General features: G+C 32.8%; 1 protein-coding gene across 1 annotated transcript; it reads right to left on the reverse strand.

Annotated features, from left to right (window-relative positions):
- Positions 1-970: 970 nt before the first annotated feature.
- Positions 971-26,548, reverse strand: LOC124353110 (flavin reductase (NADPH)-like). The gene is made up of 4 exons (XM_046802938.1): positions 26,225-26,548; positions 7,069-7,233; positions 5,304-5,393; positions 971-2,622 (listed from the first exon to the last, which is right to left on the reverse strand). Exons 1-4 carry the CDS (start codon positions 26,295-26,297, stop codon positions 2,336-2,338), a joined length of 615 nt encoding a protein of 204 aa, XP_046658894.1. The 5' UTR covers positions 26,298-26,548; the 3' UTR covers positions 971-2,335.

The following is a 26,548-nucleotide window of genomic DNA, read 5'->3' on the forward strand; positions in this document are numbered from 1 at the left end:
GTGCCAGATGAAAATTACAAAACATCCTCCCAACCGTCTAAAACCTCACTGGAAAAAGGCTGCAAGAGGAGCTAAAGAAATGGCTTCTCAAGAGACCTGTGTACATCTTGAAGGAATTTATAGAAAATCCAAGTAGTGTATGGACTGACAATTCCTCAAAAACAGTGACACTACAGTAACAGAAATTGTACTCTATACACAACAAATTTCACAACATATATTCTTGATAAATGTAAATAAAGACTGAACGGCAACAGTGCACCAAATTTCATACCCATAATACATCCATAAGTACCATTTCTTTGTTGTAATTGTGTAGGATAATAACCATGTGTAGCTTTATCATGTATAAATGATGCTTAATAAATCCAGACTATATGGAATGGCACAAAAGAACTTAACTTTATAAAGTTATTTCTAGGTAATTACATAACCAATTTGGAGAGCAATGTTATCAATGTCAACTCTCAATTTGCACAATTGTTACACAACGGTTACAGATTACAAACACTGAAATCTTATCATTTTAAGTAACTATAGGCTATTTACTAACCATTTTTGTTTAATCGGTACAATATCATTTCTTATGACAGAGGCACAAACTTAAGTTTGACTTTTGAAACAATACGAATATTACAGTAAAGTAGCTCTGCAAAACACTTGCTAATTCTCAGCTGCTTTGTTGGAATAAAATAAAATTTAAGGGTTTACAATGTACTAAGAATAAAATTAACTGTCTTTTCCAGGACTTGTGATATTTTGTTGCAATATAGTGTAATAGCACAACTTCCACTAACATTATTACTGTGTTACCCAACTTCTTGTTATGCAGTTCTGTTATCTTATTAAACTCTTTGATTGCATTACCAATTTTGATAATTAATTAATATTTATTTCATGAAGCCCAACACTTTCATATATGCATATAAAATTTTGAAATGGGAAAAAAGAAAGGAAGAACTACAGAAAATAACAGTCACTAATTTCGTTTTATTTGTTTCAGCTATAAAAAACAATTCTTTTAAAAATATATTCACTTATAGACTCTGTATGACTATCATAATATTTCAATCGTATAGCAACTTACACATTTAAATTAATCACATATACTTCCTAAAGCTTTTAATGGTACAAAAATGGCAAACATAACCAATAAACAACTATTTTATTAGCACTGACAAACATTAATAACATTTACTGTGTAATGAAGTAAAGGTAAAACAATATGATAGAATTAATAATTATGTATACATTTATTCATATTTAGTACTAAATTTATAGCTGTGGCAGTCTTAAATATTTATATATTATTTAACATATATTAAACTTGCAATTAAAATAAATGTAGACTTGATTGTTCAATCTAACATAAGGCACAACAAAAGAATGATAATGATAAAAAAAGATAAAATAATTATAATATTTGTGCTGTTACAAAGAATGTACACTTTATGCTCATATATCGTGGAAAATGAATTAAATAAATTCATAACTTGCCCTTTTTAAATAAAAAGCGATTTTCATTTGTAGGGAAAGCAATTGATTCTTTGGTATAAACCGTTTCTAGTAATAGTTAAAACTACTAAATAAAGTAACTAATCTCTGGTCCTTTCCCCATTATCTCAGGATGAATCAACCTTGTTATAAATTAACAATATCTTGAAATTGTACATGAAGGTGAGATAAGGATCAGAAATCCGGGGTTGTGCAAGTTTGTTTTCTTTCCCAGTTACCCATCTTTCTTCTTAACTAATCAAATTTCTTATTTTGGGTGGCATATATTGCTCAAGGAGAGATCATAAAAGTGGAATAAATTTAGGAATCTTTATTTAGAAATAATTAAAAAGATTGAATTTGATCATTCTTCTTGGAATGGTGATTTACAAGGCTTTCCTTGGTACATTGTGTTACAATAATTAACTTTGACTGATTTGGAATGTAAAATTGTTAAATTCAAATTGCTGGTTTTGTGCTTGTGTTACATTTTTATGTGCTTTGACTGACATAATCCTGGGTCAGCCGTGGTTATGGATCATCTCCTCAATTACCCTGTATCATCAAGAATTTATTATACTACATATAGTATTCTCCACTCCAAGTATCTGATAGAACCCTAAAAACTGCAATATACACTGGTCATTACTATCCTTGAAAATGCAAAATAGTCAAACATTAATTTTATAAAAACACGTGTGTTTACTGGAGTATCCACAGACCACAAATGAGCATATTCTATTTTTTATAATATATAAATTAAAATTTTTCCGCAACAATAATATAAACTGTAAAGAGGCATTTGATCACTGAATCTCTAACATAGTTTGCGTAGGTGCGACTACTTTTTGGGGTTACTAGCCAGTCCAACGATCTTCTGGTAATGTTCCGGCATCGACACACTATCCAAGAAGAACTGGCCCAAGTCATACTTGGAGATGATTCTGTGGTTGGGTGGCTCATCGTGCTTGGTGATGTACCCTGTTGGGGGTTCGTCTGCGATGTGAGGCGCGTACACTGCGATCCACTGGAGGTCGGAAGCCTTCATCACATTGAACATCCTCATGTGGTCAGCATTGACTTCGTGGAACATGGGCGGGACTTCCTCAGGCTTCCTGAACAAGAATGCTGCAACAATGGGAAGCGATTCCTGATTATTATAGGTGCAATAGAAATGGTACACTAACAAAAAGTATTAAAAGCCCCTTTACAACCCCAAATGGAGCCAATATTAAATGTTAAGTACTTTAATATTTTTGGATTATATGAATCATTTCTAAGAATGAATCATACTTACAGTATTTTAAATTCAAAAGGCATTAACCATTCTATGAATAACTACATTTCTTAAAAGAATACTACACCAACTCTGCAAAAAAAAAAAAAGTGTTATAATGAAAATTGTTGAATGTTTAAAGAAAAAAAAAAAACAAGAGTAATTAAAAAGCAAAATAACTTTTTAAGGAAATACCAATTGAGAAACACAAACTGTTTCAGTTATTTTCTTGATAAATTCATTTAAATGCAGAATTCTGGTGATCGTGTTTATAGAATGATTCTACTTAAACAGCAGTAAAAACTATAAATAACTACAATGTTTTCAGATTTTCTTTAAAAATTACTACAAATTAAAATTTTTCCATATCAATGTGCTAGTTATAGTTAAAACACTTTGAAATATATTTGTTTGATTAAGAAATAAATTGAGCAACCTTTCCTTTGCTTATGTTTGACAAAAAGACTGAATGGTTACGCAATGTGTCAAAGGTACACAGTCACTGTAGTTAAGGTCACACAGATAATGGCAAGTCATTGTTTTGTAAGTCAATCTGTGATTTACCAAATCAAAAGTCTTCTTAAAGTCAATAAACAAGCCCGTGGTCTTATTTCCACTGTTAAAACTGCTATAAATCAGATCCGTTACATTTATTAAAGCATCTTCTCCATTTTTGCCTTTTCTAAAACCATATTGATCTTCACTAAAAAAAGATATACTGTTCAAATAGATAATAAGCTTAACTTTCATTAATTTTTCAAACATATTAGAAAAAACAGATAACAAACTAATAGGATGTAGATTGTCTAATTTTTATTTAAATTCCTTTTTTGAAAATAGGGACTACTACACTTGTTTTTAGTCTGTCAGGAAATACCCCAGAGTGAAAACTCAAATTAATTATATATGATAAAACCGGTGATATAACGTCTGCTACTAGCTTAATCAAATTAGTATTTATATTATCAAAACCGCTAGACTTCTTGTTTTTTCAAACCTCTTATTACCTCCAACACTTCATTCTCTGTAGTTGGTATAAGAAGAAGATAGTGTATGGTTGAGGTGGAAAGTCTGACTCTACCAACATTTTCTTGAACTGACTGTACCTTGATAAAGTAGTTGTTTACCTCATGGGCTCTGTTATCAGTTCTTTGTTATGTAGCTCCAGTTACCTAGCTCCACTTGGTCAATATTTTTACTTTTATTTACTCCTATTAAACTATTTATTATTTTCCATTTTTCTGCTGAATCATTTTTATTAAAGACAAAAGTTTTTGTGCAAAGTAAGCATGTTTTGTTTCATTTATTTCTTGTTCACAAAAACAATTAAAATAATTTATTAGTTCCGATCATACAATCTTTGTTTTAGTATTTTATATAAGAGTTTTTTTTTATTCAGTTTTGACAGAATTGTCGCATTAATCCATGGACTCAATTTTTTAGCCCTGCACAGCTTTTCATGTATACTTCTAGACCTCTTACAACTATTTATAATATTACTGAAAATATCATGGAAAGTGTTAAAACATATATTTACATCAGTATTCATAAAAATATTCTCAAAAGACATTTCATTTAGGTTTCTTTTTAATAAAACATAATCAGTAGAAAAAATTTCATTGGGAAGGTTATTTTTGTTTATGTTTGGATAATAACTATGTTTATTGTTTGAAAAAGTTTTTAAACCAAGCAGGCAGTGAACTGTTAAAATTAATGTCAAACACTGTAGTAATACAACGCGATAAATCTTTACATCTTATAAAAATATGATCTAAACAATTATGGTATTAATACCTAAAAAATAATTTTTATAAACAAAAACTCTTTTACTCAAAATCACAGATTAATATTGTTTTTAACTTGTGGCAAATGAAAACTTCAGAGTATTGTGTTCTTTTAAATTGCCTTATCATTTAAAATGACATTTATATTCTCTGGTTTTAAATAAAGTAAAGGAAAGAAAACAAATAAGAAGTGGTCATAAATTTTGGTTTGCATAAGGTTACAAAGCTGTAATGCAAACAACAAATCTTAAAAAAAAGCAAATACAAAATTTTACTACCGGCTCTTTTTTTAAGATTTGATTTTAATAAATCCTAGATTAAAACCAAAAGTAATCACACCATGAGGATATTGCACCTGTACGATTACTTTCCAATTGAAATAAAAGTTATGGACTCATTGTTTGCAAATTAAGATATTGTCGAGATTAGGTTAACAAAACTGTAAATCGCCACAAAAGTTTTGTTGCCAAGGTGAAATTTAACAAATGAAATACTATCATGTAAAGGGTTTTAGTAACACCATTTATGTGGTTTCATTATTCAAGTTTTACATGCTAAGCATTAAATCTTCATAAATTACATTTTTGACAGAACATATTATCTGACTGAGCCGAAACCGTGCACATGAAAACTCACAAGAAAATCTCTTTTATAAATCAGTTAATATCAACCAGTAAAATATGTCACCCTTGTAAATATTACATTTAGAATTCAAACTGACAAGTTAAGTATAAATATATAAAACATACCTGAGAGACAGACAGAGACAACATTGATATTCAGTGCTTTCATTCCTGCAAGTATATTTTTTAACCCCTCCGACATCACTGTTGTTGGACCTGAACACAAAACAAAATTAATGAATTTCACAACAACTTAAATGAAAACATTACATAATTATGCCACTACAATTGCAGCATGAAACTTAAACCATCATCAACATCCAAATGAACAAGTGTTTCATGTAAATGAATGGCTGAAACCAAAGAAGAATCAATCTTTCCAAAATCTGGTTAAATATTTCACAAAGTTGATAAGGTTAGGCTTCAGGTCAATTGTGACCTTTCTAATATGAACCTTTCTACAGTGACCTTTGCTTTAAACCATAAACGTGGATGGACTTCATATCCATCAGGGATCAATATCCACTGTCTAAATCTGAATGATTCCTTTGAAGCAAAAGTGATAAGTTAGCTGAAAACACCTGGAACAAATCCTCTGTTTTATGTGTATAATACATTTGTTAATTGCTGTACTAAATACTTTAGCAATATTAGTATTTACAGTAGGCCCAGCAGTGTGGCAATATAAACTCAAATAATCACCAGATGTAAAGTGGAAGAATTCTATGTCGAAAGAACTTTTTCAGCCAACTAATAAATACCATGTATAGAAATATTGAAACTGAACGATCCATTTTTTTACCAGTACAACACCACCAAGGCAGTGAAATATTTACTTATATTTCATGAAGTAAATATTTTCAGGAGTGTTTAAAAACGAATCTAAAGGATGTTGGAAAAAATTCATGGGGAAAAGTATGTCTGTGAAAAAAGAAAATTCTCTATATATTTTCAGTGAAAAGAAGACATACAGTTAGATTACTATTATATTTCAGAAAGAGTAATAAAGCTGGAGCTTGTACCAGTCAGTATGAAAAGATTAATCAAATTTGGTATGAAGAAAAAGGACATTTCGGCGCAGAATAGTAAAATCCACAACAGTTTACCTACATTAAAATCATTTTCATGCACAATGGATAAGGTCTTCTATCCAAAATGTCGATCATCTATGCTTTCCTAATAATTCCTTTATCTTCTTAAAACCCTTATATATTTTATTCTACTTCAAAATGTACTTTTCTTAATTATTTGAAAAAAATCTACAAAAGTGCTTAAGAGATTAAATGTTGAAAATATACTTTTGAATATAAAATAAAATGGATGATAAAAATGAACTTAACAATGCAAATAAACAATATTAATCTGAACTCTATTTAACTTATTTAAATTTTAGAATTCAAAAACGTTTCTGAAAAGAAAATCAGACTCCATAGTTGAATTTGTTTTTACTTAATTTTCTGAGAAGCAGTCACACAATTTTGAAGTGGTAGAAAAGGTAACCAAATTATTTCTGGATGAATATTATTTATGTGTAAAAAGCCCAGCCACCGAGAAATCGCATGGGGTTTATTAACTCTTGTTATGAGGTTGAAAATCTGGTATTTTCATCAATGTTTAATTCAGTAATAATAACAAAAAACCAATACTGTTCGAACAACTAATAGCTCTTTCTACTTTATTTAACATGCAAGAATGTAAATTTAAAAAGTGTTAATACTGACATCACAAATATTTTATTTAGAAGGGCGGGCTAAAAATTATAAACAGACCTAGCTGCGTGTATGTTCTCAAAATATGATTTCAACTGTTTTCAAAAGGGTGTTTTTGTTTAATTACGATTTCTGATGTGGAAGAATCTGTGGTTATAAAAGACAAAGAGGGTTCTACATACCAAGATCGTTTCGAGTTCCCAAAACCACAATCACAGCATCTTGGCCTTCTAACGTCTTCTTCACATCTTCTACGTTCAGAACGTCACCTTGTACTATATCAATCTTCCCTTCGTATTCTGTAGGCAACTTTGAGAGATCTCTTATCAGTGCTCGGATTTTCACTCCTGGAATATCCAACAAAAACAATACAAGTAAATAAATATTATTAGTCACTGAAAATGTTTAGATTTTGATTGCATACATTTGAAAAATGAATATTACCAAATTCTGGTGTATTCAGGATTGTGCTATCGCTATTAATTGATAAAATCGATTATTTATGTGTCTACCCATTAAACCAAATAATAATAGAGTATTTTGAGCTACAATTACCGAATCTGTCTTATTATACAACTTTAATTTATTGATTTGATGATATTCCTACTAATTGTATGTAGCCTATTCATGATTACATGATATTTATCAACAGATAAAAATGTAGATTATCTCAAATATTAAACTAAAAGGGTACTTTGGGATTATAACCGACCACACCAGTATGAAGAACACAAAAATATAAATTTATAGAAACAAACATGATAGAACGACAAAACAACTCTTTAATTACAAAATTACAAACTTACAAGCATTTCCAGGTATTGTGATCGGTATTGTTGTCGCTGTTATCTTATCTTTCTCGAGAATCCCGATTACGGCAGGCCGCGCGGCATCACATGATTTACACGGTATATAATTACCTTTCCATTAAAATTCAATTTATATTTCTGATCAGCCCCTCTAGAATTTGATATTTTACTGATAGGTACTATCTCGAGGGATGTTTTTCTGTCGTTGACATCAGCGCGGGCTTCGGCAGCAACTTCTGTGGCCGGAGGCACTCACATTTTGGGTGGCGGAGTGTGATCAAGAATAAAAACAAGTTTTGAGTGTTTTTTCAATAAAGAGTTTAGTTTTAGTTTGGTAATGTTTGTTTTTATTGAATTTTTGTGTTTGGAGAAATGTAGAGCTAAAACACGGAAGTACAACAAAGCGACGCACCAGCTGAACGGTCGGTGAGACTCTGCAATCACGTTATCTACTACACCGCTCGACTTTGACCTCTGTCTGAGGATGGGGAGGGGTTTGCGATAAGACAATTCCTGTTTTATATTGACGAAATATTGTTCTACGCTAATCTAGTAATCAGTAGAAGCAAAATGTCAAATAACGATTCATGTCTGGGTGTGGTCGGTATAATCCCAAAGTACCACTAAAAGAATTAATTTATTACATAAATTAGTATATACAAACCAACAAAAACATAACTGAACCATAACAACTAAACAAATAATTAGAACAGAATATCGGAAGCGAAGCCTCTATATGCTCCCTCCTGTGTCTCAACAACTCTCAACCGCAAATGGTTGAAAGGATTCTCTCCAGATAACTGCACTTCTCCTCCATATACAGTAGGCTAAGTATTCAGGGATGATCTGCAAGTAGTTTAACCTACGTTAATCCTGAAGACTTTAAACGGCATAAAAGTTAACAGTAATTTTTATTTTGATGAAAATCACCTTTAGAACAAATATTACGTTCACGGTTTGAAACTGTATTTATTACTAAAACAGATAGTATTTTAACATTATTTAACACCGATTTATAAAATCCTTGGTTCAAATTACTTTAATTTGATTTTAATTAAATTAATTTATATAATTTTCGTGTTGGATTACATCGTTTTGTAAATTTATAATGATAACACATGGAAGTATAAAATGACTACAAGTCACTTTAAAACAATTCTTGAACATAAACTGTAACTTACATAAAATAAGAGTAGCCTATCTACTTAACTATTATTATTGCGCTATGTCAACTTCAATTTGTTTTACTATTGAATTATATTACAAAATAACGTTTTAATAATTTTTTAGATGATTGTAAGAGTTGCAAAGATGAAAAACATGGATTAATATATTGAATCTTCTATTTTTATCAACTACTTCAATTTTCAACAACACGATTTTATACTATTCAATGTAATATTTGCAACAACTTGGAACATCTTGTTTCTGATATAAGGTGAGGGAATAAAACAAACTTGATTGACAGCAAAAAATACGGGCAGTGATTAGAAGCTGTGGATTTACAGTTTTATCCATTTATGACATGTACTTAAAACTATAAACTATGTTTGATATAGCATTATACAAATAGTAGATAGGAAAATAGGATTACTTTGCTTCATTACTTTTTTTTTTTTTATTTATTTAGTAATTTGGGTAGGGTACGATAAGTCCAACATGTTGAAGTCACAAAAAACATGTCATCATCTTTCAAAGCAATGTCGTTTAGTTTTCTAAAATGGACTGTCATTTTTAATAATAAAATGTTACTTATAAATATTGAAATATTACATTACGAGTATTATTTGTAAGTGTTTACAGCTGTTGGTGTAGAATATGTTAATGGTTCAAAATAATTAATCAGTATCGATTGATTATATCAATGGTTATGATTAAGTTATATCGTTTGCCAATTTCGATATAAAAAAACCGGGTTCGCTTATCGTACCCTACCCTTTTATGGTTTTTTTTTGTCATTTTGATCACAGTTTCTATCTTTATGGTGAAGACTTTCCCCCTATGTTATTTGGTCTTGTTTGCCATTGCACAACTTTTTGGACAGCTCAGAAAAAATTGATCGTTTTGTATTTGCTGATTGCTTACACTTTGCTGTTAATTTCAAGGTATAGACACTCTTCTTTCTCTTTTGTGGTGCTAATGACTGAAAGTAGATTAAGCTAGCCTACTTTTTCTGTATCTAATGGACAGAAATATATTGTTTTGTTTTCTATTACATTGTAATATTGAAGATAATAATACTACTTGTTTTCTGTATGCCGACGATATTTGTGCTAGCATGAAATCTCTAAATGCTAATATTGATGGTGTTATTGCTTCAAAAGTTGATGCTTTGGCTAAGTGGTGTGATGTAAATAAATTATCTATTAATTTGACTAAAACTCAAGATCTTGTTATATCTTTAAGGAATAATACTTATCAAACAATTACATTTCTTGGCATAATGGTCCAGTCAAATCTTAAATGGCAATCTCATGCTAAACATATTGCTCCAAAAGTGTCTAGAGGAATTTTTATGATTAGAAGGTTAAGTTTAATCATCAGCTCTCAAGTACTTCTTTTAATTTACTATAGTTTTGTACATACATATCTTTCTTATGGTAACATCTTGTGGGCAAACAGTTCAGTGTCTCAGTGTTTGTTTGTATTACAAAAAAGAGCAGCAGTGTGAAACTGGCCATAGATTCCATCCATAAAAAGAACTAATCCGCTGACTCGAATCCTAACCTGGTTCATGAACTACTCCTGACCTAGTTCCTGAACTACAACTAACCTAGTTCCTGAACCAGTTCAATCACTTCAGGATTAAATTATATTATTAAAATTAAATTTTATAATTTAAAAAATGAACAAATACAAAAATATCTATAGATTATACTTAATACATTACTTTGAATACATGGTCTACTGTATTATATTACTACCCTCATTTTAGACCTCTCCTATTTTTGGACAAATACCAATCTATGGATAGCCATATCTCAAAAACGTACGAGCCAATTTTGATAAAACTTTCTGTACACATTCACTACATGGTCTAGTATACTAAAATACAAGCCTCATTCTTAGGCCACGCCTATTTCCGGAGCTACATCGATTTTACAGGCCAAGTGCTGACAAAAATCAATCTATGGAAGGCCATATCTCAAAAACGTACGAGCCAATTTTGATAAAACTTTCTGTACACATTCACTACATGGTCTAGTTTACTAAAATACAAGCCTCATTCTTAGGCCACGCCTATTTCCGGAGCTACATCGATTTTACAGGCCAAGTGCTGACAAAAATCAATCTATGGAAGGCCATATCTCAAAAACGTACGAGCCAATTTTGATAAAACTTTCTGTACACATTCACTACATGGTCTAGTATACTAAAATACAAGCCTCATTCTTAGGCCACGCCTATTTCCGGAGCTACATCGATTTTACAGGCCAAGTGCTGACAAAAATCAATCTATGGAAGGCCATATCTCAAAAACGTACGAGCCAATTTTGATAAAACTTTCTGTACACATTCACTACATGGTCTAGTATACTAAAATACAAGCCTCATTCTTAGGCCACGCCTATTTCCGGAGCTACATCGATTTTACAGGCCAAGTGCTGACAAAAATCAATCTATGGAAGGCCATATCTCAAAAACGTACGAGCCAATTTTGATAAAACTTTCTGTACACATTCACTACATGGTCTAGTATACTAAAATACAAGCCTCATTCTTAGGCCACGCCTATTTCCGGAGCTACATCGATTTTACAGGCCAAGTGCTGACAAAAATCAATCTATGGAAGGCCATATCTCAAAAACGTACGAGCCAATTTTGATAAAACTTTCTGTACACATTCACTACATGGTCTAGTATACTAAAATACAAGCCTCATTCTTAGGCCACGCCTATTTCCGGAGCTACATCGATTTTACAGGCCAAGTGCTGACAAAAATCAATCTATGGAAGGCCATATCTCAAAAACGTACGAGCCAATTTTGATAAAACTTTCTGTACACATTCACTACATGGTCTAGTATACTAAAATACAAGCCTCATTCTTAGGCCACGCCTATTTCCGGAGCTACATCGATTTTACAGGCCAAGTGCTGACAAAAATCAATCTATGGAAGGCCATATCTCAAAAAACGTACGAGCCAATTTTGATAAAACTTTCTGTACACATTCACTACATGGTCTAGTATACTAAAATACAAGCCTCATTCTTAGGCCACGCCTATTTCCGGAGCTACATCGATTTTACAGGCCAAGTGCTGACAAAAATCAATCTATGGAAGGCCATATCTCAAAAACGTACGAGCCAATTTTGATAAAACTTTCTGTACACATTCACTACATGGTCTAGTATACTAAAATACAAGCCTCATTCTTAGGCCACGCCTATTTCCGGAGCTACATCGATTTTACAGGCCAAGTGCTGACAAAAATCAATCTATGGAAGGCCATATCTCAAAAACGTACGAGCCAATTTTGATAAAACTTTCTGTACACATTCACTACATGGTCTAGTATACTAAAATACAAGCCTCATTCTTAGGCCACGCCTATTTCCGGAGCTACATCGATTTTACAGGCCAAGTGCTGACAAAAATCAATCTATGGAAGGCCATATCTCAAAAACGTACGAGCCAATTTTGATAAAACTTTCTGTACACATTCACTACATGGTCTAGTATACTAAAATACAAGCCTCATTCTTAGGCCACGCCTATTTCCGGAGCTACATCGATTTTACAGGCCAAGTGCTGACAAAAATCAATCTATGGAAGGCCATATCTCAAAAACGTACGAGCCAATTTTGATAAAACTTTCTGTACACATTCACTACATGGTCTAGTATACTAAAATACAAGCCTCATTCTTAGGCCACGCCTATTTCCGGAGCTACATCGATTTTACAGGCCAAGTGCTGACAAAAATCAATCTATGGAAGGCCATATCTCAAAAACGTACGAGCCAATTTTGATAAAACTTTCTGTACACATTCACTACATGGTCTAGTATACTAAAATACAAGCCTCATTCTTAGGCCACGCCTATTTCCGGAGCTACATCGATTTTACAGGCCAAGTGCTGACAAAAATCAATCTATGGAAGGCCATATCTCAAAAACGTACGAGCCAATTTTGATAAAACTTTCTGTACACATTCACTACATGGTCTAGTATACTAAAATACAAGCCTCATTCTTAGGCCACGCCTATTTCCGGAGCTACATCGATTTTACAGGCCAAGTGCTGACAAAAATCAATCTATGGAAGGCCATATCTCAAAAACGTACGAGCCAATTTTGATAAAACTTTCTGTACACATTCACTACATGGTCTAGTATACTAAAATACAAGCCTCATTCTTAGGCCACGCCTATTTCCGGAGCTACATCGATTTTACAGGCCAAGTGCTGACAAAAATCAATCTATGGAAGGCCATATCTCAAAAACGTACGAGCCAATTTTGATAAAACTTTCTGTACACATTCACTGCATGGTCTAGTTTACTAAAATACAAGCCTCATTCTTAGGCCACGCCTATTTCCGGAGCTACATCGATTTTACAGGCCAAGTGCTGACAAAAATCAATCTATGGAAGGCCATATCTCAAAAACGTACGAGCCAATTTTGATAAAACTTTCTGTACACATTCACTACATGGTCTAGTATACTAAAATACAAGCCTCATTCTTAGGCCACGCCTATTTCCGGAGCTACATCGATTTTACAGGCCAAGTGCTGACAAAAATCAATCTATGGAAGGCCATATCTCAAAAACGTACGAGCCAATTTTGATAAAACTTTCTGTACACATTCACTGCATGGTCTAGTTTACTAAAATACAAGCCTCATTCTTAGGCCACGCCTATTTCCGGAGCTACATCGATTTTACAGGCCAAATGCTGACAAAAATCAATCTATGGATAGCCATATCTCAAAAACGTACGAGCCAATTTTGATAAAACTTTCTGTACACATTCACTACATGGTCTAGTATACTAAAATACAAGCCTCATTCTTAGGCCACGCCTATTTCCGGAGCTACATCGATTTTACAGGCCAAGTGCTGACAAAAATCAATCTATGGAAGGCCATATCTCAAAAACGTACGAGCCAATTTTGATAAAACTTTCTGTACACATTCACTGCATGGTCTAGTTTACTAAAATACAAGCCTCATTCTTAGGCCACGCCTATTTCCGGAGCTACATCGATTTTACAGGCCAAGTGCTGACAAAAATCAATCTATGGATAGCCATATCTCAAAAACGTACGAGCCAATTTTGATAAAACTTTCTGTACACATTCACTACATGGTCTAGTATACTAAAATACAAGCCTCATTCTTAGGCCACGCCTATTTCCGGAGCTACATCGATTTTACAGGCCAAGTGCTGACAAAAATCAATCTATGGAAGGCCATATCTCAAAAACGTACGAGCCAATTTTGATAAAACTTTCTGTACACATTCACTACATGGTCTGTACACATTCACTTGCATTTGACCTTCAAAAAACACTGCAATTCCTCGAATAGCTACCAACATTGTGTTTTATAAAAGGCAGCTGTGTGTGTACAACTGCGGGATACAATCAGGGAAGACTGATAAAGGGTATTGTTATACTTGGGTTGAAGGTGAGGCAGGTAGAGGTTCACAGGAGGTTGGCTCCTGTATGTTAAAACATATTCGGGGAAAGGTACCTGTGGGTACAGAGCATTTGATTTTATGGAGTGACTCCTGTGGGGGACAAAACCGGAACATAAAGATAGTGTTGATGCTCAAAGCTGGCCTCCAGGATCATCCAACATTGAAAACAATAACACAGAGATATCTGATCCCTGGTCACAGTTTTCTTCCAAACGACGATGATTTTGGAAAAATTGAAAGAAATTGAAACGACTTAAAAAGACAGCAATATTTGTTCTGTCCTGAAAATTACTTCTGTATCATGGAAAACTGCAAAAAGAAAAATCCTCTAACAGTTGTCCGAATGAATAAGGAAGACTTTAACTCATGCTCAGAAATTGAAAAAAGTATTACTAACAGAAAAAAGGATGTTGAGAAAGGAGACGTCAGTTGGTTAAACACAAGAGAAATAGTTATTAGGAAAGAAAACCCTCTGACTATATTTATTAGCAATAAGTTTGATGGACCCCATCAGGAACTAAACATTTCGAAAAGAAGGCGAGGGCGTCAGCTGTCGACGATAGATAAGACACAACTTGTACCTTTGTGGCCTAATGGAAAACCCATCGCTGAGGCAAAGTTAAAAGACTTAAAATCTATGTTTCATCTCATCCCAAAGAACCATCATGGATTTTATCACTCACTCACTGCTGAACCTCAAGTCGAGGATGATATAGATGGTTTTGGAGGTGAACCTGGTTTTGAAATTTTACCGGATGAGTGAGATTGTTTATGGGTGTTTATAATATTACCTGGAAGTTTTAAAGTAGTTATTTTTAATTTTTGATACTTATATTACTATGCAAAAGTGATAAAATAATTTTAAAATTCATATTTTTTATTATTGGATTAATATTTTATTTCCTTTAAAATAAAACTAATTTTGAAAAAAGAACCAAGTTGTCTGGATTATTTCTAAGAATAACTAAATTAAAATACAAAAAGGAACGAAACAACATGGGCATATTTTGTCTCTAATTAACAGAAAACCCAAAAGGAACCAATCCACATTTCAATCCATATTTTAAAAATTAATTGAAGTTTGTAAATTGTATTGTATCTAATATCTAAATAAAAATATAGTCCTTCATTTAAAATACAGATCATATTATTCACAAAATAAATAGAATAACAACTAGCTGTTAACTTTGACCTCATTTATCTCAGATTAGAGGTAGTGTGGGATGGTTCCATTTTGTATAACTATGTCCAATTATTAAAAAACAATTGTAAAAGTAAGGATAAAAATTACAATTTTACATTTCAATATACATCTACAAGAATCTAAATTGAGTTTTAAAAACAACAATTACATTTTAAAAAGCAATTATATTATATATGCTTAACTGAACCAAGCATCGTCTTGTTACTTTTTACTTAATCTGCAAAGTTAATTTCTTTGCTAGCGTTGCATTTAACAACTGAAAAAAGCAAGTTGTTTGAATTTTACTTTTGTACAACTAATAAAGCCAAAATAATAAAGAATTACAACTTTTCATTCGATATGATATCAAAAATACAATATTTGTATATTTCTTCCGATATCACGGTAATATCGGATAACTTATATCGATATCAAAATAGGACATATCGAAACGATAATATCGATATATATTGATATCTATAATATCGCAACATCCCTAGCCTCCTACCGTTCTTGCAAATAAAAAGCTCAACCGGTTTAGTCTTCATTACTATAAATATGACGATTATTGCACGCCATTTTTCTGTTAAAGTGGCTACAATATGTATACGAAGATTAACCTAAATATGCTCTACGATTTTCCAGGTGAGTTGATTTAATATATTAGATTTTTTCAGCACATAACCTAGATAGATTGGTTTTTGTCAGCATTTGGCCTGTAAAATCGATGTAGCTCCGGAAATAGGCGTTGCCTAAGAATGAGGCTTGTATTTTAGTATACTAGACCATGTAGTGAATGTGTACAGAAAGCTTTATCAAAAATTGGCTCGTACGTTTTTGAGATATGGCTATCCATAGATTTGATTTTTTGTCAGCACTTGGCCTGTAAAAATCGATTGTAGCTCCGGAAATAGGGCGTGGTCCTAAGAATGAGGCTAGTAATTTTAGTAAACTAGACCATGTAGTGAATGTGTACCAGAACGTTTTATCAAAATTGGCTCGTCACGTTTTTGAGATATGTCTAACCAGAGATTGATTTTTGACAGCATTTGGCCTGTAAAATCGATGTAGCTTCCGAAATAGGCGTGGCCTAAGAATGAGGCAGTATTTTAGTAACTAGCTAAGACCTATGTATGAATGTGTACAGAAATTTTATAAAAATAATTATAATTATTTATAATAATTAAATATAATTAAAAATTAATGTAATTAATTTTAATTAAATTAAAAAAAAATTTATTATTCTTTATTAAAAAAATAATTATTATATTAAGAAAATATATTTTAAAATAAAAATTAATTATTTAAATTATTATTTAATTAAATAATTTATAAATAAATTTAAATATAATAAAATATTTATAATATAATAATAATTATTGACATTTAATATATAAAATTATATTATTTAAATATTATATAAAAAATTATAAAAAAATATAAAAATAAGTACTTATTATTTTTATTATATTAAAAGTTAATAAAAAAAATTTATTATTTTATATTTTTAAAAATATAAAAAAATAAAAAAAGAAAAAAATTTTAATTTAATATATAAATATTTATAATTTTTAGAAAATAAAATTGTTTAAAAATAATAATTAATATTAAATTTATTTATTATTATTTATATATTATTTATAAAAAATATAATTTAATTATAAATATTAGATTAAAATTTAAATATTTAATAAAAAAATTTAATTGTAATTAAAATATTATATTTTAAATAATATATCCAAAAAAAAAAAGAAAAAAAAAAAAAAAAAAATAAAAAAAAAAATAAAAAAAAAAAAAAAAAAAAAAAAATAAAAAAAAAATAAAAATTTCAAACAAAAAAAAACAAAAAAAAAAAAAAAAAAAAAAAAAAATAAAAATAAAAAAAAAAAAAAAAAAAAAAAAAAAAAAAATAAAAAGAAAAAAAAAATAATAAAAAATAAAAAAAAAAAACAAAAAAAAAAAAAAAAAAGAAAAAAATAAAACAAATAAATAAAAAAAAAAAAAAAAAAAAAAAAAAAAAAAAAAAAAAAACAAACAAAAAAAAAAAAAAAAAAAAAAAAAATAAAAAAAAAAAAAAAATAAAAACAAAAAAAAAAAAAAAGAAAAAAATAAAAAAAAAAAAAAAATTGTCCGTACGTTTTTTGAGATCTGGCTATCCATAGATTGATTTTTGTCAGCATTTTGGCCTGTAAAATCGAGTGTAGCTCCGGAAATAGGCCGTGAGCCTAAGAATGAGGGCTAGTATTTTAGTAAACTAGACCATGTAGTGAATGTGTACAGAAAGTTTTAATCAAAATTGGTCTCGTACGTTTTTTTTGAGATATGGCTATCCCATAGATTGATTTTTGACTAACCGCATTGGCCTTTAAAATCGATGTAGCTCCGGAAATAGGCGTGGCCTATGAATGAGGCTAGTATTTTAGTAAACTAGACCATGTAAGTGAATGTGTACAGAAAGTTTTTATCAAAATGGCTCGTACTTTTTTGAGATATAGCCTTCCATAAGATTGAATTATTGACAGCATTTGGCCTAGTAAAATCGATGGTAGCTCCCGTAAATAGCGGGCCTAAGAAATGAGGTAGTATTTTAGTAAACTAGACCATGTAGTGAATGTGTATCAGAAAGTTTTTATCAAAATTGGGATCGTACGTTTTTTGAGATATGTCTATCCATAGATTGATTTTGACAGCATTTGGCCTGTAAAAATCGATGTAGCTCCGGAAATAAGTGCGTGGCCTAAGAATTAGGCTAGTATTGTATAACCTAGACCATGTAGTGAATGTTACAGAAGAGTTTTATCAAAAATGGCTTCGAACGTTTTGAGATATGGCCTTCCATAGATTGATTTTTGACAGCATTTGGGCCGCCGTGTAAAATCGATGTAGCTCCGGAAATTAGGCCGTGGCCAAAGAATGAGGCTAGTATTTTAGTAAACTAGACCATTGGTATGAATGTTTACAGAAAGCTTTATCAAAATTTGGCTCGTACGTTTTTGAGATATGCTCCATATATTTATTATATTTGTCACACTTTGCCTGTAAAATCGAAGTAGCTCCGGAATATAGGCGTGGCCTAAGAATGAGGCTAGTATTTTAGTAAACTAGACAATTAGTGAATGTGTACAGAAAGTTTTTAATCAAAATTGGCTCGAAGCGTTTTTTGAGATATGGCATTCCATGATTGATTTTTGACAGCATTTGGCCTGTAAAATCGATGTAGCTCCGGAAATTGGCGTGTCCTAAGAAATGATGCTAGTATTTTAGTAAACGTAGACCATGTAGAGAAATGTGTACAAGAAAGCTTTATCAAAATTGGCCTCGTACGTTTTTTGAGATAAGGCTCTCCAATAGATTAGATTATTGTCAGTCACTGGGCCGTACAATCGATGTAGCTCGAAATAGGCGTGGCCTAAGAATGAGGACAAGTATTGTAGTAACTAGACCGAAGATAGTGAATGTGTAACAGAAAGTTTTAATCAAAAATTGAGGCTCGTAACTGTTTTTTAGATATGGCCCTTCCCATAGATTGATTTTTGACAGCTTTTGGCCTAGTAATCGATGTAGCTCCGGAAATAGCGTGAGCCTAAATGAGCAATTATTTTAAGTAAACTAGACCATGTAAGTGAATGTGTACAGAAAAGCTTTATCAAAATTGGCTCGTAGCTTTGAGATAAGTGCTAACCATAGATTGATTTTTGACAGCATTTGGCCTGTAAAAAATCGATGTAGCTCCGGCAAATTAGCGGTGGCCCTAAGAATGCTAGTATTTTAGTAAACTAGACCTTGAGTGAATGTGTTTACATAAAGTTTTATCAAAATGGACTTCGTACGTTTTTGAAGATATGGCTTCCATAGATTGATTTTTTGACAGCATTTGGCCCTGTAAAATCATGTAGCTCCGGAAATTGGCGTGCTGTCCTAAGAATGTAGGCTAGTCTATTTTAAGTAAACTAGCACCATGTAGTGAATTGTACAGAAAAGTATGTAATCCAAAATTGGTTCTAACTAAAAAATCGCAGCATGGTGCTCACCATCTCAATGCAATAATCCCTCAATAATTCCAGACCCCAACTCATACCTCACCGTTCACATATTCGATGCCTAAAGTGAAAGACGTCTGCTGACATAAACTTCCGCCCAACGTCCCAATTGACGTAGCCAGAGTCCAGCCCTATAAATCTCAACCAAGGCTCGAACGGGTGGTGTAAGTTTGTGTAGGTGGTTTAATTTTAGTGTTAAGCACCCTTTATGCTTTTTGGATAAGGCAAACCATAGATTGATTTTTGAAAGCCATTGGCCTGTACAATCGATGTAGCTCCGTAAATATGCGTGGCCTAAGAAATGAGGCTGAGTCTTTTCGTAAACTAGACCATGTAGTAAAATGTGTACAGAAATTTTATCAAAATTGGCTCGTACTTTTTGAGATAAGGCCTTATCCATAGATTGATATTTTTGATGCCAGCACTTGCCTGTAAAATCGATGTAGCTCCGGAAATAGGCGTGGCCTAAGAATGAGGGCTATTATTGTAGTAAACTAGACCATGTAGTAATGTGTAACAGAAAGTTTTTAATCAAAATTGGTGCTTCGTACGTTTTTAAAGATATGGCCATTTCCATAGGAATTTATTTTTGACAGCATTTGGCCTGTAAAACCTCGATGTAGCTCCGGAAATAGGCTGGGCCCCTTATAGAATGAGGCTAAAATTTAGTAAACTAACCATGTCGTGAATGTGTAACATAAAGCTTATCAAAAATGGCTCGTACGTTTTTGAGATATGGCAATTCCATGAGATTTATTTGTGGTGTCCAGCACCTCTGCCTGTAAAAATCGATGTAGCTCCGAAATAGGCCTTGGCCTAAGAATGGGCTATTATTTTATAAACTAGACCATTGTAGTGAATGTGTACAGATAAGTTTTTTATCAAGAATTGGCTCGTACAGGTTATTGAGATATTCATCCATAATTGATTTTTGACACATTTGGCCTTAAAATCGATGATAGCTCCGGAAATGCGTGTACCTAAGGAATGAGGCTAGTATGTTAGTAAACTAGACGCATGAAGTGGATGGTACAAAAGTTTTATCAAAATTGGCTCGTTAACGTTTTTTGAATATAGCCTTCCATAGATTGATTTTTGACAGCATTTGGGCCTGGTAAAATCGATGTTAGCCTCCGGAAAAGATAGGCGTGGCGCCTAAGAATGTAGGCTAGATATTTTAGTAAACCCCTTAGACCATGTATGAATGTGTAACAGAAAGTTTTATCAGAAATTGCTCGTACGTTTTTTTGAGATATGGACCTCATAGATTGAATTTTTTGACAGCACTTGCCTGTAAAATCGATGTAGCTCCGGAAATATCGTTGGCCTAAGAATGAGCTAGTATTTTATTAAACTAGACCATTTATGAAAGTGTAGAGAAGTCTTATCAAAATTTGGCTCGTACGTTTTTTGAGATATGGCCTTCCTATATTGATTTTTTGACAGCATTTGGCCTGAAAAAACGAGTGTATCCGGAAATAGGAGTGGCCTAAGAATGGAGCTAGTATTTTTTGTAAACTAGACCAGTTAGTGAATGTGTACAGAAAGTTTTATCAAAATTGGCTCGTAACGTTTTTGAGATATGCTATCCATAGATTGAGTTTTTGACAGCATTTGGCCTGTAAAATCGATGTAGCTCCGAAATAGGCGTGCCTAAGAATGAGCCTAGTATTTTAAGTAAACTAGACCATGGTAGTGGAATGTGTACAGAAAAGTTTTATTATCAAAATTGCTCGTACGTTTTTGAGATATGGCTATCCATAGATTGGATTTTTGTTCCATGCACTTGGCCTGTAAAACCGAATGTAAGCTCCGGAAATAGGCGTGCCCCTAAAATGAGGCTATATTGTAGTCGAAACTAGAAACCATGTAGTGAATGTGTAACAGAAAGTTTAATGAATCAAAATTGCTCTGACGTTTTTTTAGATATGGCCTTCCCATAGATTGATTTTTGACAGCATTTTGGCCTGTAAATCGATGTAGCTCTCCGTAAAATAGGCTTGGCCTAAGAATGAGGCTAGAATTTTAGTAAAACATAGGACCATGTTAGTGAATGTTTACAGAAAGCTTTAATCAAATTGGCTCGTAACGTTTTTGAGATATGCTATCCATATATTGATATTTGTCAGCACTTGGCCCTGTAAAATCGATGTAGCTCCGGAAATAGGCGTGGCCTAAGAATGAGGCTAGTATTTTTATAAACTAGACCATGGTAGTGAATGTGTACAGAAAGTTTTATCAAAATTGGGCTCGTTACGATTTTGAGATATTCTATCCATAGATAGATTTTTGACAGGCATTTGTCCTGTAAAAATCGATGTAGCTCCGGAAATACGTGGCCCTAAGAATGAGCTAGTATTTAGTAAACTAGAACCATGTAGTGAATGTGTACAGAAAGTTTTAACAAAATAGGCTCGTTCCGTTTTTTTTGAGATATAGCCTTCCTAATGATAGATTTTGACAGCATTTGGCCTGTAAAAAACGATGTACTCCGTGAAATAGGCCGTGGCCCTAAGAATGGCTAGTATTTTAGTAAACTAGACCATGTAGTGAATGTGTACAGAAAGTTTTATCAAAATTGGCTCGTACGTTTTTGAGATATGGCTATCCATAGATTGATTTTTGACAGCATTTGGCCTGTAAAATCGATGTAGCTCCGGAAATAGGCGTGGCCTAAGAATGAGGCTAGTATTTTAGTAAACTAGACCATGTAGTGAATGTGTACAGAAAGTTTTATCAAAATTGGCTCGTACGTTTTTGAGATATGTCTATCCATAGATTGATTTTTGACAGCATTTGGCCTGTAAAATCGATGTAGCTCCGGAAATAGGCGTGGCCTAAGAATGAGGCTAGTATTTTAGTAAACTAGACCATGTAGTGAATGTGTACAGAAAGTTTTATCAAAATTGGCTCGTACGTTTTTGAGATATGGCCTTCCATAGATTGATTTTTGACAGCATTTGGCCTGTAAAATCGATGTAGCTCCGGAAATAGGCGTGGCCTAAGAATGAGGCTAGTATTTTAGTAAACTAGACCATGTAGTGAATGTGTACAGAAAGTTTTATCAAAATTGGCTCGTACGTTTTTGAGATATGGCTATCCATAGATTGATTTTTGACAGCATTTGGCCTGTAAAATCGATGTAGCTCCGGAAATAGGCGTGGCCTAAGAATGAGGCTAGTATTTTAGTAAACTAGACCATGTAGTGAATGTGTACAGAAAGTTTTATCAAAATTGGCTCGTACGTTTTTGAGATATGGCCTTCCATAGATTGATTTTTGACAGCATTTGGCCTGTAAAATCGATGTAGCTCCGGAAATAGGCGTGGCCTAAGAATGAGGCTAGTATTTTAGTAAACTAGACCATGTAGTGAATGTGTACAGAAAGTTTTATCAAAATTGGCTCGTACGTTTTTGAGATATGGCTATCCATAGATTGATTTTTGACAGCATTTGGCCTGTAAAATCGATGTAGCTCCGGAAATAGGCGTGGCCTAAGAATGAGGCTAGTATTTTAGTAAACTAGACCATGTAGTGAATGTGTACAGAAAGTTTTATCAAAATTGGCTCGTACGTTTTTGAGATATGGCTATCCATAGATTGATTTTTGACAGCATTTGGCCTGTAAAATCGATGTAGCTCCGGAAATAGGCGTGGCCTAAGAATGAGGCTAGTATTTTAGTAAACTAGACCATGTAGTGAATGTGTACAGAAAGTTTTATCAAAATTGGCTCGTACGTTTTTGAGATATGGCTTCCATAGATTGATTTTTGACAGCATTTGGCCTGTAAAATCGATGTAGCTCCGGAAATAGGCGTGGCCTAAGAATGAGGCTAGTATTTTAGTAAACTAGACCATGTAGTGAATGTGTACAGAAAGTTTTATCAAAATTGGCTCGTACGTTTTTGAGATATGGCTATCCATAGATTGATTTTTGTCAGCATTTGGCCTGTAAAATCGATGTAGCTCCGGAAATAGGCGTGGCCTAAGAATGAGGCTAGTATTTTAGTAAACTAGACCATGTAGTGAATGTGTACAGAAAGTTTTATCAAAATTGGCTCGTACGTTTTTGAGATATGGCCTTCCATAGATTGATTTTTGACAGCATTTGGCCTGTAAAATCGATGTAGCTCCGGAAATAGGCGTGGCCTAAGAATGAGGCTAGTATTTTAGTAAACTAGACCATGTAGTGAATGTGTACAGAAAGTTTTATCAAAATTGGCTCGTACGTTTTTGAGATATGGCCTTCCATAGATTGATTTTTGACAGCATTTGGCCTGTAAAATCGATGTAGCTCCGGAAATAGGCGTGGCCTAAGAATGAGGCTAGTATTTTAGTAAACTAGACCATGTAGTGAATGTGTACAGAAAGTTTTATCAAAATTGGCTCGTACGTTTTTGAGATATGGCTATCCATAGATTGATTTTTGACAGCATTTGGCCTGTAAAATCGATGTAGCTCCGGAAATAGGCGTGGCCTAAGAATGAGGCTAGTATTTTAGTAAACTAGACCATGTAGTGAATGTGTACAGAAAGTTTTATCAAAATTGGCTCGTACGTTTTTGAGATATGGCTATCCATAGATTGATTTTTGACAGCATTTGGCCTGTAAAATCGATGTAGCTCCGGAAATAGGCGTGGCCTAAGAATGAGGCTAGTATTTTAGTAAACTAGACCATGTAGTGAATGTGTACAGAAAGTTTTATCAAAATTGGCTCGTACGTTTTTGAGATATGGCCTTCCATAGATTGATTTTTGACAGCATTTGGCCTGTAAAATCGATGTAGCTCCGGAAATAGGCGTGGCCTAAGAATGAGGCTAGTATTTTAGTAAACTAGACCATGTAGTGAATGTGTACAGAAAGTTTTATCAAAATTGGCTCGTACGTTTTTGAGATATGGCTATCCATAGATTGATTTTTGACAGCATTTGGCCTGTAAAATCGATGTAGCTCCGGAAATAGGCGTGGCCTAAGAATGAGGCTAGTATTTTAGTAAACTAGACCATGTAGTGAATGTGTACAGAAAGTTTTATCAAAATTGGCTCGTACGTTTTTGAGATATGGCTATCCATAGATTGATTTTTGACAGCATTTGGCCTGTAAAATCGATGTAGCTCCGGAAATAGGCGTGGCCTAAGAATGAGGCTAGTATTTTAGTAAACTAGACCATGTAGTGAATGTGTACAGAAAGTTTTATCAAAATTGGCTCGTACGTTTTTGAGATATGGCCTTCCATAGATTGATTTTTGACAGCATTTGGCCTGTAAAATCGATGTAGCTCCGGAAATAGGCGTGGCCTAAGAATGAGGCTAGTATTTTAGTAAACTAGACCATGTAGTGAATGTGTACAGAAAGTTTTATCAAAATTGGCTCGTACGTTTTTGAGATATGGCCTATCCATAGATTGATTTTTGACAGCATTTGGCCTGTAAAATCGATGTAGCTCCGGAAATAGGCGTGGCCTAAGAATGAGGCTAGTATTTTAGTAAACTAGACCATGTAGTGAATGTGTACAGAAAGTTTTATCAAAATTGGCTCGTACGTTTTTGAGATGTGGCTATCCATTGATTGATTTTTGTCAGCATTTGGCCTGTAAAATCGATGTAGCTCCGGAAATAGGCGTGGCCTAAGAATGAGGCTTGTATTTTAGTATACTAGACCATGTAGTGAATGTGTACAGAAAGTTTTATCAAAATTGGCTCGTACGTTTTTGAGATATGGCTATCCATAGATTGATTTTTGACAGCATTTGGCCTGTAAAATCGATGTAGCTCCGGAAATAGGCGTGGCCTAAGAATGAGGCTTGTATTTTAGTATACTAGACCATGTAGTGAGTGTGTGTAGAAAGTTTTATCAAAATCGGTTCGTACGTTTTTAAGGTATGGGACCCTTTTATAGGGTTTCTCAAAACTTGCCTTTTAATTGAGTATAGTCTTGAAAATTGCCGCTATAAAAGGGGATTATTATCATAAAAGTACTGTTTGTTCATTTAAAATCTTTATTTGTAGTATTTATCTTCACGTTATTAATTAAATATATATTTTGTATGGTTTGAGTTGATGAACTAGGTTAGGATTCATTTAGGAACTAGTTCCCGGTACTCGTTCTTTTTATGGTTGGAATCTATGGCCAGTTTCACGTCGGTAAAAGAGCTATCAGACTAGTATGTGGTGCTAGGCCTAGAGCACATTGCAAATCATTATTTAAAGAGTTGAAAGTTTTATCCTTACCTAGTCTATATGTGTATAATTGTTTGCTATATGTTAAAAAATACATTGATAATTTTAAAAGTCATTCTGAGGTGCACTGCTATAATACAAGATTCAAGGATAATTTAAGGAAGGAGCAATGTAAATTCTCAACAACTCAACAAAGTTTTAAGTCCAATGCCATAATTTTTTCAATCATCTGCCTTTAAATGTTAGAAGTTTAGAATATAAATATATTTAAATTGTATGTAAAGAATGTACTTATTGAGCATTGTTTGTATACTGTAAATGAGTTTTATGACATAAGAATGTAGATAATATTCACTTTAAAAATACTTGACTATGCTAATACAAAATGTTTTTTGTCCTTGGCAATAAATTATTTGATTTGATTTTGTAATGGGAGTTACTTTTAGTTTATATGCTACAAACTAATAATCGTATCGTACCTTTTTCAATTGCTGATTTCAGTACACATAATCCAGTCTGGCCTGTTGCTCCAAAAACTGCAATTTTATTCATTTTTATACCTTATAAATTAAACACTACACCTTTTTAACTGAATGACAATCAACCTCTAGCTGTGTTGATTGCTCTCGTCTTAACAGGTTAATGCACCCGAAAATGCAGTTAATGCACCGGCAATGATCTTGGCCCTTAGTGTAAACGCAGCGCCGCCGCTTAGATAAGTGAATAATTGAAGAATGAAGATTGATCAAAGAAATATCACAGTAGAACAGTGGCTTAAATCAATTAATCAACTGATCTTACAA

Source organism: Homalodisca vitripennis, chromosome 1 (genome assembly GCF_021130785.1).
Source record: "Homalodisca vitripennis isolate AUS2020 chromosome 1, UT_GWSS_2.1, whole genome shotgun sequence".
Taxonomy (NCBI): Eukaryota; Metazoa; Arthropoda; class Insecta; order Hemiptera; family Cicadellidae; genus Homalodisca; species Homalodisca vitripennis.